This window comes from Brassica rapa, chromosome A10 (assembly GCF_000309985.2).
Source record: "Brassica rapa cultivar Chiifu-401-42 chromosome A10, CAAS_Brap_v3.01, whole genome shotgun sequence".
Lineage (NCBI taxonomy): Eukaryota > Viridiplantae > Streptophyta > Magnoliopsida > Brassicales > Brassicaceae > Brassica > Brassica rapa.
Window position 1 is genome coordinate 687,348 of NC_024804.2, and position 15,547 is coordinate 702,894.

Sequence of the window (15,547 nt, forward strand, 5' to 3'; positions counted from 1 at the left end):
TTTTTTTGTCGGCTGCTTCTGGTAGCTTTCTTTGTGTGTTCTCACTTGATTTATTAATTTTAGACGGTAATGGATAGAACTTAAAAGATTTTACCAACTTAAGCAGTGGCGGAGGCAGAAAATTTTTATACTGGGATCATAAATTAAATTAAAATTTATTTTAAAATATAATTTATTAACTATATTTAAAATATAATATAAACTACAAAAGAGTAAAAATCTGTTTTAATTTCTAGGTGAAATTATATTCAATGAAACAAAAAAAAGTACAGTACTAAAGATTATATAAAGTTTTATGTGACCAAAAAAAGATAATAAAGATAATATCTATAAGAAAAATTTCTGATAATTCTAAAACGATGAGAAACGTAAACAAAAGGAAATATACTGTATAAGAAGACATGTGAAAGCAAACATAAAATTTAGTTTGACTCATTTGTTCGTTTTAAAATGAGGTTTTTAGACCCAAAATAACTATTAAAAGAAGAAATGAGGGTGCAAAAAGGAGAATCGTTCTTGGGTAGAGGGGTCAAGATAAGAGATTTAGACCAACTGAGCAACTGTTACTCACATATTTAGGCTTAAGTTTTTTTTTTTAATATTTGAGTGGGGTCAGCTGACCCCCCTAGTGACCAGGTAGCTCCGCCCCTCAACTTAAGCATTTTTATTTGACTTTTATTTCGAAACTGAAAGTTACAACTCCATTAAGAGCATCTCCAACCCCACTCTATTTTTCACTCTAAAATAAAGTTTAGAGTAGAAAATGCTCCAATGGTACTCTATTTCTCACTCTATAATAGAGTGAAAAATAGGTTTACTCCAAATATAGAGTAACTTGTTTTTTTTTTGTTCATCACTCTATTTTCTACTCTAAAATAGAGTACCATTAGAGCAAAATCAAACTCTATTATAGAGTTACTCTATTTTAGAGTAAAAAATAGAGTAAGCCATTGGAGATGGTCTAAACTTAATGATGTTGTCAATTTTTAAACACAAGGATTTATAACTAACTTTCTATTGAGTTATTACCTGTCGTTCAAGACCTTGAATTTATCTCCTATTTTAGAAGAAAAATCAGGAAATACTAATATAATGTTTAATCTGCATATAGTATTGTATACACACGTATTTTTCGTCTAGTTTTTTAAAGATAGATGTGAAGCAAGTTTGTCCATGTAATGGTCGAACACTAAGATATGCAAGGGTCCTACGATGCATATTGGTCAAAGTCCATTGGTACATTATTTTCAATATAAAAAAATGAACAACTTGTAGTAACCACCACGCTTAACGCGAGTTTTAGCTTAAAGTATTAACATTGTCCTCATTAATATTCTTTTTCAAGTATATTAAACCAACCACGAAGAGTATCGGCCGGCTTAACATATATGAAAATTGTGGGTAATTTTTCATTAGAAAAAAAAAACTGATTTCTTTTTGAAACAATAGATTAAAAAAAGGAGGAATTGGAAAGGGACCTTTGAAGCTAGACGACGATCAACGTGGTTGCCAAACACACTTTCTAAAAGTGTTATATAAATGATATCCTCTGTTTCTTCTCATCCAAGCGACAGTGTCTTTCATTTTCTTCCTCAGTGTTTTATTTCTTTGCGATTAAGATGGAAGGCGAAGTAGCACAGAAGAACACAAGAGGCAGCTGGTCACTGCTTCGACCATTTCAAATGATATCCATTAGTCTTCTTAGCCTCCTCGTCCCTCTCTCCTTCCTCTTCCTTTCACGTCTCTCTCTCTCCTCAGTTCCCGTCACCGTCTCCCGCGTATCCTCATTTCTCCATCAAGCCGATGTCGGAGTCTTATACACAATCTTATCTCTCATCATCGTCTCCACTTTAGTCAACAACCTCTCAGGAAAACCAGAATGCTCTCTTTTGCATTCCCATCTCTACATCTGCTGGATCGTTCTCTTCCTCGTCCAAGCTTGTGTCGCCTTCGGAATCGAAGGAATCATGAGCACCACCACGCCAACAAATCCAGACGAAAACTTATTTCTTGCATCACAAGAAAGGTGGGTCTTGGTTAGGGTTATGTTCTTTTTAGGGCTACACGAAGTGATGATGATGTGGTTTAGAGTGGTGGTTAAGCCGGTGGTCGACGACACCGTTTTTGGGGTTTACGGGGAGGAGGAGAGATGGTCGGAGAGAGCGGTCGTTGCGGTGACTTTTGGTTTAATGTGGTGGTGGAGGCTAAGAGACGAGGTAGAAAGTTTGGTGGTGGTTGCAGAGGTTAAATGTAAGCTTCTGGCTAGTTTGGATGGTTTTGACTTTTTGAACTGGTGGATGTATTACATATGTGTTGTGATTGGTATGGTGAAGATCTTCAAAGGTGTTTCGTATTTCGTGAATATGTTCATTTTGACCATTAAGAGGTCGAGGAAAGGATGTGAATCTTGTGTTGTTGTTGATGTTGATCATGTGTAAGACATTCGACACTTTTTAGTGTCAATTAAAGTTAAAAAAGAAAACTCATTCAGTTGTTTTTTATCATTCTGATTTCTGACGGACTTAACTAGAATGTCAACAAATAGTATAATATTTTGATATTAACGATAAACTAGACCCTGCGCAGATATGAATTTTTGGTTTTTGATTATTTATTTAACTAAATGATGTATTTGTAATATTTGATGTACTATATTCACGAACTAAATATTTTTTGGCATCTTAAACCATCTATTTACGACGAATATTCAATATCATATAAAAAATTGAACAAATACACAATTAGATAATTGTAGACGATATATAAAAACAATGGTTATTAACGTAAAATATGAAGAAATATTATATTATGATTTAGTATGACATAAAAGATTATAAATCAGTTATACATGTTTAAAGGAAATACAATGATTTTTAAACTTCTATGAAAAATTTAACATATAAAAAGGGCGATGAATTAGTCATCAAATTGAAAATAATTTCATAATTTTATTAATAATAAATTATTTATAGTCTTTGTTTTTCGTCAAGATAATTATTAAATGTTCATAACATTAATATATTAAAATGCCGTATTATGAAAGCCCATGTTGTAACCGTTTTTTTTTCGGGAAGTGTAACAAAAAAAATTACCTTTAACTCTTCGTTTTGTTTAAGTTCTGTGTCGGTAAAAGATTAAAAAAAATCTGTCTATCATTTTCAATGTTCAATTTGAAGCTTATTATGCGAAAATCATACGCAAATATAGGCAATTGGTTGGAATTTCTATATCTTTATATTCTTACAAATTTTAAATTTATTGTTTCCTCTTATGCAAGCAAATCAATTACCAAAGTAATAGATCAATTGGTTGGAATCAAATCTATTATTATAATTAGTGTAATCATGGTTACAATTTCTATATTTAATAGGTACATTAAAGATACAACATTGAAGATATTTTGTTTTGATTAATAAAAGATATTGGATTTTGAGTTAGTATTTATTGATTTGTTTTTTTTTATAAAGCTTAGAAAATCAATAGGATGATTGGTTAGTTGATACATCCTATAAAGAAAATGAAAACTATAGGTGGTTTGAATATTGTACATCGATAGATGCATGATGTAAGTTGACTATATAAAACTTGAGCATGATCATTTCAAACTAAAGTATAGTTAGGTTATATGCATTTGTTATATTGTAGTTAATATATTTTAAATATTACATATGTCAAGTGATTCACGTTTTCGTAAAAATAAAATTCAAGTTCATTATTGGGTTGTACTCGTCCGTAATAAGCTACGTTACATATGATGTATTTTTAGGTTTATTTAATGACATTAAGTTTAAATTTGATTAAGGAAAACTCATTAATTTAATTGGAAAAGACAAACATTGAAATATGTAGGTTCGTTTAATGACAATAAGTTTATATTTGAATAAGAAAAACACATTAATCTAACTGAAAAAGACAAGCATTAAAATAAGAAATTCAATTTAATTCTTAGTGGCATGAAAGTGTAATTAACTTTAAAAACTAAGGGGTATTTTCTAATGGGTACTTCTCTTTTAATAATAGAGATGGGTGTTCACATTGTTATTTTGTTAACAGGACCAACGTAGGCCCATAATTTAACCCAGATCCGATATCCGAAATCAGTGTTTTGAAAATTCTGACTAAACACTTTGGTACTAAAAGTGATTTGAATCCGATTCAAGTCTTGTAGGCTCATAATAAGAAAATGAAACAGAGTTGGAAGAATTGCAATGCGAAATATAACTGTGTATCCTTTTTTTTAAACACATTTTAGTTTCATTATCATTCAACAATATTAGGTACAGTGATTAGAGAGATACATCTTTTTTGATAATGAGCATAAACTACAATAAACAAAGAAATTAAATGAGATAGATCTTTAAAAAATGACATCGGATTGCTTAAATGCATCGATAAGGCCTTCATTACCAAGTCCGGACAGCTAGAAAATAGTCACAGAATGTGGTTATGTGACGTTGCAAACCAGCTCTCACATGCGAGAAAAACTAAGGTAATTTTAACGATATTTTCTGATTCCGTGTAGACTGCTAAATAAGATGATAAATTGGTGAAGACAAAACCAAAACTCAGCAACAAAACCGAAGGATCACCTCTTTTCATAGAAAGGAGAAAAAGTGACAAGTTATTCTTCTCAAGGAAGATGATGATGTAGACATAAACGAGCCCGATGAGACCACATGTAAATTCTTCAAAAAAATTGACATTATGCTCAAATTAAAGGCTCTTGTGAACCCATAGAAAATTTTTAAATTTTTTGCCACATAAATCAAATCATCACAATCCATAAACATGAACTTGAGATTTGGTAGGCCAATATGTGGGTTTACAATAAGAAACATTAGAGGCCTAGGCCAACATATTTAGCACTCTCGGTTTGGAGAGCAAACAACGCTTGATCGAGAGATATGACAGATTCAAATTTTTCTAGAGTCAAAAGGGTTATCGCATGCGAGTCATGCAGCAAGGAAAAGTGGTAATATATCCTCATTGGAGTCGGCAAGATTCACAGCAGGATATGTTAGAAGTGAAGGAGACACACCACTAACACATCAGATCTCGACATATCTAGAGAGGAGGATTTTCTGGAATGGAGATGATTGTTTCGATTTGAGAGTGTTCATCCTTTTCACTATGAACTTCCAAACCTAAACGATGGTTCAAGCGTGGAACCCCACAAACAACACTCACCTGGTCACCGTAAGAGGGGAGAACTTACAATGAGAAAAAATAGAGTTCCAGTGAAAATTTCTGTTAGAAGCCTCTACAAGATATTGAGGAGGACATAGCTCACAAATATGAGCGAGGAACCAATAAAGAGACTTCAGTGAGGAGAGAGAGCAATAAGATCACCCGCATGATCTCAGGCAAGAAAGAAACTAAGTACAAAAGAAAAAGTGAGAGAGAATCCGAAAGGATACATAACTAAAACAAACAGAGAATGAAAACGATAGCCACGATGCTGACGAGCAAAATCGTCACCGACGCCAAAAAATGATTTCAAAGGAGGTTGCTCTTAATTGTGACTGAGAGATTAGGGCGAACTCGTGCATGTGCATATAACCGTGTATACATTTTCGCAAAATACAAATGCTATGTACCAGTAGATTTATTCGTAAAATCGAATATTTTATTTCGGCTATATCCAGAACGGGCTCGGTAGAAAACCATACATATTAAGTATTAAATCTACAATAAAACATTTCATATTATCTTCCTTTCAATCCATGCAGTTCCATATATACGTTTATTCCTGGTCAGAGTTTTCATTGTTATTTTTCTTTGCCATGGTTTCTTTTATGTATCCTATTTAAACCACATACATTGGCTTCCAACAACATCAGAAAGCACTTGAAAATAAGAAGCGAGGGGGTAATGGAGAAGGTAAATTTACATGTTTGTTACACCATTTCTAGCTTTCTCATTATTTAACTTGTTTAGAGTGGAATCGAAGATTGTTTGAAAATCGGCAGAACTCTTTGGTATTCTAGTCGACTAGGATCTAAATCAGCAATATAATCTAGAATTTGAGCAATACTATGCAGCGCAAAACAGATCTGATTTACTAGTGTAGTAACATAGGATTTAGTTGGTTGTAACGATAGGTATTCCTTCTGATAGATTTATGTTATACGTCCGATGATCCATAAAACTGCTCAGAAGCGAGCACTAATAGGCATGACTGGATATGTGCCAAACTTAATGAAACATTGGTTTTGACCCCCAAATTTTTTATAGATTTTTTATACCAGCATAAGTTTTCAAATTATGAAGAAAAATTGTTTTTAAAAAATTCTTAAGAAATGTTTATTGCTTCCAAATTTTCAGATCCGGTACTGTTTACAGAACTTTCGTCATTTCTATTTGGTTTGTGGTGTATAAGTGATTCTGCTTATCTTTCCTGTGTATAAAATTTTTCGTGATTTGCTTCTCTTTAATTTTGATTTTATATTAGAAAAGGCGTAAAGATGGCAAGGAGTTGCTACCCGACTTGAATGAGGTCAAAGCGCAAATCGGAAAAGAAAGATTTGATCATATTAATGTAAGTAACTCTTGGTTGCTTCTTTACATCTCTTTTCAGCGTAATATACAGTATTAAAACCCGAAGGTAGCTTTAAATGCCAAATATCGATAAAACGCTTGATTATATGGATCATCAGAAGTCGCTCAACTATATATTAAAAGCTAAGGGTGAAACCACATGAACATTGTATATTCATTTTCTAAGATAATTTACCATATTTGATTGACAGAATAAATTCAAGTCGAGAGTCTTACCGAGTGTGACTGCTCATGCTGCCCATAATCATTTGCTTCCCTTAACCCGGCACAATGGAAAGCGTAACAACGAAACAGCCATCAAAATGCTTTCTTCGAGAATGGAACCTCTAGTCCATCATTTCAATGAAAATGATGATATTTCTTATGAAGAAGTTACATTTAAAATTCCTGATGAAGAGGTTACCAAGCTTATATCTGTTAAACAGCTACCTCGATCCCTTACCTGGGTTTTCACGGATAGGTATGTTTGTTTTATTTCACATTAAATTCAACAATCAACCATATACAATATATAGCACTTATATTGCATCTATATATTTCGTTAACATTGCAGTAATCAGCTAATGGCTGCAAGTGAGTCTGTGATTGGTAAGAAACAATTCCATTATGTGGATGGTGAGGCAGTGGAATTGAGTCCTGACAAGAAAAAGTATGAAGACGCCAAGAAACAAAAAATGGAGTTTTCCAAAGAGGTTGATCGGTTTATATGGTTAGTTTTTTGCGTTACATACGTTTTTGGTTATTTAGTGATCACTTATATATGCATGCAAGTAGTGCATTCATACACAACTTCGATTCTGAAATAATTTAACTATATTTTATAAATATGTACATGAACTAAGACCTTTACTTTTCTTTACCGATAGATATTGAGACGTACGGTACATTAATATACGTTGTTAATGCTAATTTAGTCAATGATTTTGTAGGAAGATTGGTCAGAAATATAGTCTGGATGATCTGGTGGTGCAGAGGACTCTATCCAAGTTCCTTGAACTGAAGGTTTCAGATATTTTGGTAATAATATGATTGAATCTAATGATCCATCAATGAATAATCTTTTTCTTTTTGTTAATATATCGATCAATATATAATCTTTCTGCTTATTTTTTCTCATTCATCCTCGTGAAAAATGTTTTAATTTCGAGTATAATGTAGGAGAGATACAATAAGCTTAAGAATGATGGAGATATTGGTGAAATTTCTGACAAAAGCAAATTTATTTCTGTTCCGGCAACTGCTGATAAGCACTTTTGCCGTCGTTGCTTGGTAACTTTTGAATCTTTATTTTTTTGTCACCAAAATATATACATACATATATATATATATATATACATGTTTTACTACTATTTTTTACAGATATTCGACTGTCATCTTCATGAAGAATATCAGCCTCTGCCTGTAAGCTTTTATTTATTTATTTTTGCGTTGCATAAGCCTAAAGCTTAGTGATTAATTAATTTGAAGACTTTGGCTTGTCAGAGAGAAAACAAATCTAATTTGTTTGAGAGGGAAGATGCTGAAAAACAATGCAGTAAGCATTGTTACCTTAAGGTAACTCTCTCCCTCTTTCGCACACACAATAGTTGTCATATCTTAATTATGTTTATTACTGGTTTAATAGCCAAGGAGTTTCATAGAAGCTGATCATGTGGTGGATAATGATAACTCTATATCAAACGATAAAGGGAATAATGTGGTCACAGGTACAAACACAGAAACTGTAAACTGTACATGTACTAACTGATCGATCCTAATGAACTAATAAAAAATATTACAGAGATGTCACATACATATAATGAGTGGAGCCCTGTAGACAAGAATCTTTACTTGCAAGGAGTTGAAATCTTTGGGAGAAACAGGTAAAAATATAAAATAAAGCCATGTTATTAACATACAAATAATCTAAAATGACAATTCCCTAAATATTTCTTCATAAAAAATCTTCTTTATCAAAACTGAAACATTTGGTCACACACAAATTTACAAATGTACGTTAGACCGGAAAAAGTTACATTTATACACCCGGTATCATGTTTTCACTGAGTTTAGTTTTATTTTTTTTTATTTTTTTGGTCAAGAGTTTTATTAATTAAAAAAGGACTCCGTAAAATGACATTATATGTTAGGTTTGATATAATACATTGTAGAGGTATTTGCAATAAGTTTTCTCTCTCCCTATATATATATGATATTTTTATCTTATCTAGTGTTGATGTTCCAATATATATACTAAAGCTTAGTTTGTGTTCCTTGTCCATGTGCTGGCCGCAGTTGTCTTATTACAAGAAACTTACTTTCCGGACATAAGACGTGTTTAGAGGTTTACAATTACATGCGGGAGCAAGATCAAACTCCAGAAATAGACAATCAGGTAAATTTAAATATGCAGTCTTCATGACATTTATCTTTACTTGATTAAATCTTACTGATGATTTCATTAAAGGTTAATAAAGAGATATCTCGGAAAAAAACTAAGTTTGCCAGAAAAAGAGCCAAACTCAAAAAACATGTTTGTTATCCACCTGCTATAAAAAATTCAGCTAAGGAATTAAATAAGGAGTATAAGCAGTACACACCATGCACTTGCGAACCAGTATGTGGAGATCAATGCCCTTGTTTAACTAGCGGAAATGTCTGTGAGAAGTATTGCGGGTATGTATCACTAATTCTTCATATTCACTCTCCAAAACTAATCGCACACTCATTTTTCCATTACATTAGGTTAGACTATTAATTCTAACCACTTTATGTGATGTTGAGTTTTCGGGGAGAAAAACTTAACGAGGGTATATTCAGCAAAAAAAAACATTTTTAGCAATGATATATAGTATGCCGGTTTGAGTCCAAAATAAAGGCACATCAATGACAGTATCCTAAACCAATAGGCTACAGGCTTTTTATATCATAAGTTCATGTTTTTATCAGGTGTCTAAAGACATGCAAGAATCGTTTTGGGGGATGTAACTGTGCAAAGGGTCAATGCAGTAACCGACAATGTCCTTGCTTTTCTATTTCTCGTGAATGCGATCCAGATATTTGTCGCAGTTGTTCGCTTAGGTAACTTTTCATTTTAATATCAAATTCGATATGACTAAATCTCAACAAAAAATAAAGTTCTAAGAAAACTTTGTTTTATATTAGCTGTGGAGATGGCTCTCTCGGTGAGGCATCACAGCCAATCCAATGCATGAACATGCGATTCCTCCTTAAGAAACACAAGAAGGTAACCATCGACATAATCATCCTCTATTTTTTTTATCGGTAATACTAATATTGCTAATTTATTCGCTATTTTTTTTTATTATTCACTAGATTCTCCTTGCAATGTCTGATGTTCATGGATGGGGTGCATTTACACGGGTAAGTTATCATACGTATGTCAGAATATGGGTTAAATTTTTAATTAACACCAAAGGGTCTAAAACACCTATATAATATAAGGTTTTCATGATAGGAATTTAAAAAAAAATAATAATTAACCGAAAAAAATAGAGTTAACGATTTGTTAAACTTATTCTTCAGACATTAGAATTAACTTCTTCTTTTTTGAACAAACATTAGAATTAATTTTTTATAATGCATTCTTCTTAATTGCTTATGTTCTTGAAATCAATTTTAGGTAGATCATACTATAACAGTTGCTAGAAGTGTTTTTTTTTGGTCAATCTAGAAGTGTTAAGATTCGGACTAGCTTGGTCCCAGTAATACTAACTTCCTATATGCGCGAATATAACTTCCTCTTTCTCTCTTTGTTTAAAGTTTTTTTCAAAGTTTAGACCATTAATGATATACTCTGAGTTGATCTATCAGCACTCTCTAAAGAAAAACGAGTTTCTCGGAGAATATACTGGCGAATTGGTTTCTTATGAGGAAGCAGAGGAACGTGGGAGAGCAGAAAGAAAGAATGGTTTTTCCTATCTCTTTACCTTGAATGATAAGGTAACTCCAGTCTCCGACCTCTTCTTCAGACTGGTACTTACATGTTTATCAGTCCCCAGTTACAAATTTGTTCTCATTACAGATCTGCATTGATGCTCGCCGTAAAGGGAACAAGCTTAAATTTCTCAATCACTCATCAAAGCCAAACTGCTACGCCAAGGTACCAAGCCACTGTACTTTAATCTCAGACATATATTAACCCTAGACAAATACTGATTCATTTATAAAAAAAAAAGGATAAATCATGCGTATATCAACTAAGTCGTTGGTGACAGGTTCTAATATACAATTAATCATATCTCCAAAACATTCCGAGAAACTCAAACTGATAAAATGATGATCTTTCTATTTTTAATTGTGGTTTCGTGTGCAGTTGATGGTCGTCAGAGGAGATCATAGGATTGGTTTGTTTGCGGATAAAAATATCGGGGAAGGTGAGGAGCTTTTCTTCCACTATTGCTATGGACCAGGACATGCGGATTGGTCTCAATAGACGTGGATCTGAGGAAACTATGATGCTATTCTTTTTTACAAACAAAAAAAACACTATAATGCTATTCTGCGTTACTACACCAAATTTTTTTAACTATCTTCTTTGTATGTTTTATAAGGTTTGTCTCTTTTGTCTCGTGTTTTTGAAACTCCTAAATTTCCTTTGATATTACTCAATTAAAACCTAATTTTTTTATGTTCGTTTTCTAGAACTTTGAAAGAAAAAGACTATGAATAATTTACATTTTGTAATCATCTTATAGCCAAATTGCATCTATGCTCATAATCAAAAACAAGTATGCATGTATTTATATATAAAAGACTTCTCTTATGAATTTATAATTCAATAACAATTAGCTATGGATAAACTGATTCAGCAGCTACGTTTATATAAACTTAGGTATTGATTTGTTGATATAAAAATTATATGGATTTTGGTAATATATGGAACATGTTATTTAGTCGAAAAAAACAACAAAGAAAAGTCTCGTGCGTCTAGCATAACTGGTAACTAGATTTTGACCCGCGCAGACGCGCGGGTGTATATTTTGAAAAATATGTTGATATTTGTTTTTCATGTAATTATTAGGATTTGGAAAAATGAATCCGAGGAACCTAACCGATACCGATCCAAAAATATAGTATCAAACCCGAACATAAATTGATTAAATATTCTAATTATTCAAAATTTTGTTATTTAGAGAACCGAATCTGATCTGAACCGAAGTATTTGGGTATCCGAATTTATCTAAAAATAGATTTATATACTTTTATATATTAATTATTTTTAGATTTAATGTATATAAAACATCAAAAATGATACTTTTAAATTGGTTTAAATACTTGAAAATATATATAGATAGTCAAAAGTAAATATCTGAAATAGTTAAAATATACTCAAATCACCAAAAATACTTAAAATAATTATTGATTCCGTATCCAAAATTTTAAATCAAGCCAATTGATATGTTAAGCTTAAGTATTATGACATATGTTATTCAAATTTATACGTAATATATTATTTTATTTATACATTTTGAGAAATTTAAAATATATAATAATTTAAGACTTTAAAATAATTTAAATTAGTTATCCAAACCCAAACCAAACCCGCAAAGATCCAAATCGAACTCAAACCAAAATTTAGAAACATTCTAATAAGGCTGAAATCTTTGACCTTGAAAACCCGAAATACAAACCGATCAGAACCAAACCCGTATGGGTATCCAAAAGCCCAGCTCTAGTCATTATTATATATCGTATTTTATTTTCATATAATTAATCATATTTTATATGTACCATCATATAAGTAATCATATAATTAATAGTATTTTATACATACCATCATATAAATAATTACATATATTATATTTTTAAAACTTAATATGAAATATAAAAACCATAATTTGAGTTGGTATTTCAAATTGGGCTTTGTATTATATTTTTCTTATATATATTGACAATGTTTTTTTATAATGGTTATTGAAAAATAGTTTAGTAAAAATCCATTTTTGAATATATGTAAATTTTTGAATCAATTTTTGATATAAATCAAATTTGAATTATTATTTTGATTTGAAATATGTATATAAAGTTTAAATTTTGTTTTATGGTTAGTTTAGAAAAAAAAATTTTTAGGCAATTAGATTGACCCATTTTGGTATATTTTAAAAGTGGCCTAGATAACTTTCAATTTTTTAAAAAAATATAAGCCCATTACTTTTTTTCTTAATACTACTATCCTTGTTTTCAAACAAAAATATTTTTTTTTTAAAAGACTGCAATCCATGTCTCCAAACACTCTAAATTTTTTAATAGTCTTATTAAAGTCTCCAAACACTCCAATTTTGTACTTGAGTTTTAATAAGATAGATAATTCGCAGAAGAAAACATAGTCTGTAATTTTTGTGCTAGCTACTATGAAGTGTCTTCTAAAAACAAACATATGCGAATATGAATGACAAAGTTATTTTGCATTTGGAAATACATTGCTCTGAATCTATGCATAACTATACAAAGAATTGTGAATATTTACCAACAAAGTGGCTGTAGTATAGTGGTAAGTATCCCGCGTTGTGGCCGTGGAGACCCGGGCTCAAATCCCGGCAGCCACACATTTTTTGGTACGAAAAATGGGTTTTAAATAAGTAAATCGCTATTAGATCGCTACCGTCCATCTCTCCACCTGTCCGCTAAATCTCGCGCTATCTAATATATTAAAACATGACTTCTTTTCATGTGTGATTTTTTTAGTTTGGACCATTCCTAGAAAATATCATATTTTACATAAATTCATTATTATATCTTTTAATATCTTTATCTTTCTATTTGAAATACCAATGAATATATTTAAAATGTTCTAACAAAATCTTTTTAAAATCTTCTTAGAATTTTTTTTAATTTACTTTCGAAAATAAGTTAGTTTTAATTTAAATTATCATAAAATATAATTAGAAATAAAAATTGAATATAGTTTTGGTTTATAAACGAAAATTTAAATAAAATGAAATTAATTAATTTCAAAAATGCATTTACTAATAATTTTTAAATATTTTGTTAGAAATAAATATTTATTTCTATTTTAATTTTTTCAAATTTTTTTCTAATAAAATAAAAATTATGATTTTTTGATGAGTGATATTTTTATTTGGACCATCATTTAAATTTTCTATTAAATGTATATCACTAATGCTAATATATATAATATTTTTAACTACTTTAATCATAATATCTTTTATATCTTTTATTTTTTAAAAAAAATTCAAAATTCTAACAAATCTCTTGAAAAAGATTATAATAAGATCTTAATTGTTATAAATTGAATATAAATATTTTCAACTAATTTAGTAATTAGTAATGAAATGTTACTAAAAGAATAAAATTATATCCTATTTTATCAATTTTATAATAATATCTATCATTTTAAAATAAAAACGTTATATTGAACAAAATATGATAAAATTATTTTAAATTGATAAGTTAACATATTTTATTTTCTAAAATATAAAATATTTATGCTAAAAATATAATATGTTGGTAGAACGGGTTAATATTAGTAAACTATATAATACACTAGATATGAACCCGTGCGTTGCAACAGGTTTTGTTAGATATTTTAATTTAATAAAGAAATAAACAATTTTATTATACTTTTAGGATTCTTTTTGCATATGATGTGTGAGACTTATTTTATAATTAAGAACTCGTTTTACACATAAATTACAGTTAATATTTTGTATTTTATAATCCTAGTGCTTATGTGAATTTTTATCAATTTCTACTAAGTGCTAAAGAAAACACTCATACCTATAACTTTAAACCCAACCCAAGCCGAATTAAAAATTAGAATTAAAAAAAAAATTGAAGGTTAAATAAGACCAATCAAATCAATGACAACATCATACACATTCTTATTTAATAATTTAATATTTTATTAAACTTATCTGATGCTTAATAATTTTCTTAATTCATTATTTCTTAATGATATATTTCCATAACAACATTTTAAATAAAAATAAAGTAGAAAAATATTACATAGTAAAAAAATGTAATAAGATGGCGATTAAACTTGATTTTTTTAACAAAATGCATATAAAAATTACTTCAGTGACAATAATAATAATAATAATTTATTTCTTATGACCAAACATGAAAATATATATCAGACATGTGTATAATTTTCGTATGACCAAACATATATAAATAGAAATCATGAAGACATCCTAATTTTTTATTTTTGTTAATTAAATAGATTAAACATCATACTTGTCATCAAATTCTTTTTTTAAAAATTGTTATTACATAATTTTACAATTTTTTTTGTTTAGATTTTTTTAAAGGGATCCTTTTCATTTACAATTAAATATATTTATATTTATCAAATATTCTTTTACATTTTTATTTTAGGATTTTATGAAAGTAAAATTACTATCATATAACTTTTTACAATTGTCTTCTGTTTAAGATTTTAGAAAAATTAAATTGTTATCAAATAATAATTTCTAGTTACCATTAAATAAGTTTAAAACATACTATTTATACAATTCGTATCTAAGCTAATTTTAAACAGATTGAGTAATTTTTTAGTATCATGTTCATCATCAAATTCTCTTTTAAAAATATTATGAAATAAATTTTTACATTTTTATTTTGGTTAGAACTTAAAAATATGATACAAAACTCTTCTGTTTATGATTTTTTAAAAATATATCAAATATTCTCTTACAGTTTTTAGGGCTTTAGAAAAGAAAATTAATATTAAATAAAATTTTAAAATTTAATTTTTTTGGGGATTTATAAAAATAAAATTACTATCAAATAATTATTTTCAGTTAATTAACAATTTTTAGCAGTTGCTATTTTCAAAATTCGTTTTTTCAATATCACTAATATTTTAGCAATTTTTCTTTGTTAATTAAATAATTTTTAGTATCATGTTTATCATTAAATTTTAAATTTTAAAAGTGAAAATTACTATTAAATAGACTTTTACAATGATATTTTGTAAGGATTCATTTTAAAAAAAAATAAAAAAAATCTTATTTGGTCAAAATTA

The 15,547-nt window shown here is 29.4% G+C and overlaps 2 protein-coding genes across 2 annotated transcripts; both read left to right on the forward strand.

Moving 5' to 3' along the window:
- Positions 1 to 135: 135 nt before the first annotated feature.
- LOC103844576 lies at positions 136 to 3,838 on the forward strand. Its single transcript, XM_033282455.1, has one exon. The coding sequence runs from the start codon at positions 1,620 to 1,622 to the stop codon at positions 2,436 to 2,438; it is 819 nt and encodes a 272-aa protein (XP_033138346.1). The 5' UTR covers positions 136 to 1,619; the 3' UTR covers positions 2,439 to 3,838.
- A 2,033-nt stretch (positions 3,839 to 5,871) lies between these two features.
- Positions 5,872 to 11,689, forward strand: LOC103844718 (histone-lysine N-methyltransferase MEDEA). Its single transcript, XM_033282267.1, has 18 exons — positions 5,872 to 5,880; positions 6,452 to 6,538; positions 6,750 to 7,018; positions 7,112 to 7,267; positions 7,488 to 7,575; positions 7,717 to 7,827; positions 7,918 to 7,959; positions 8,041 to 8,112; positions 8,183 to 8,281; positions 8,362 to 8,420; positions 8,833 to 8,932; positions 9,005 to 9,213; positions 9,487 to 9,618; positions 9,703 to 9,784; positions 9,874 to 9,921; positions 10,372 to 10,500; positions 10,583 to 10,660; positions 10,874 to 11,689. Exons 1-18 carry the CDS (start codon positions 5,872 to 5,874, stop codon positions 10,991 to 10,993), a joined length of 1,890 nt encoding a protein of 629 aa, XP_033138158.1. The 3' UTR covers positions 10,994 to 11,689.
- The last annotated feature ends 3,858 nt before the right edge of the window (positions 11,690 to 15,547 follow it).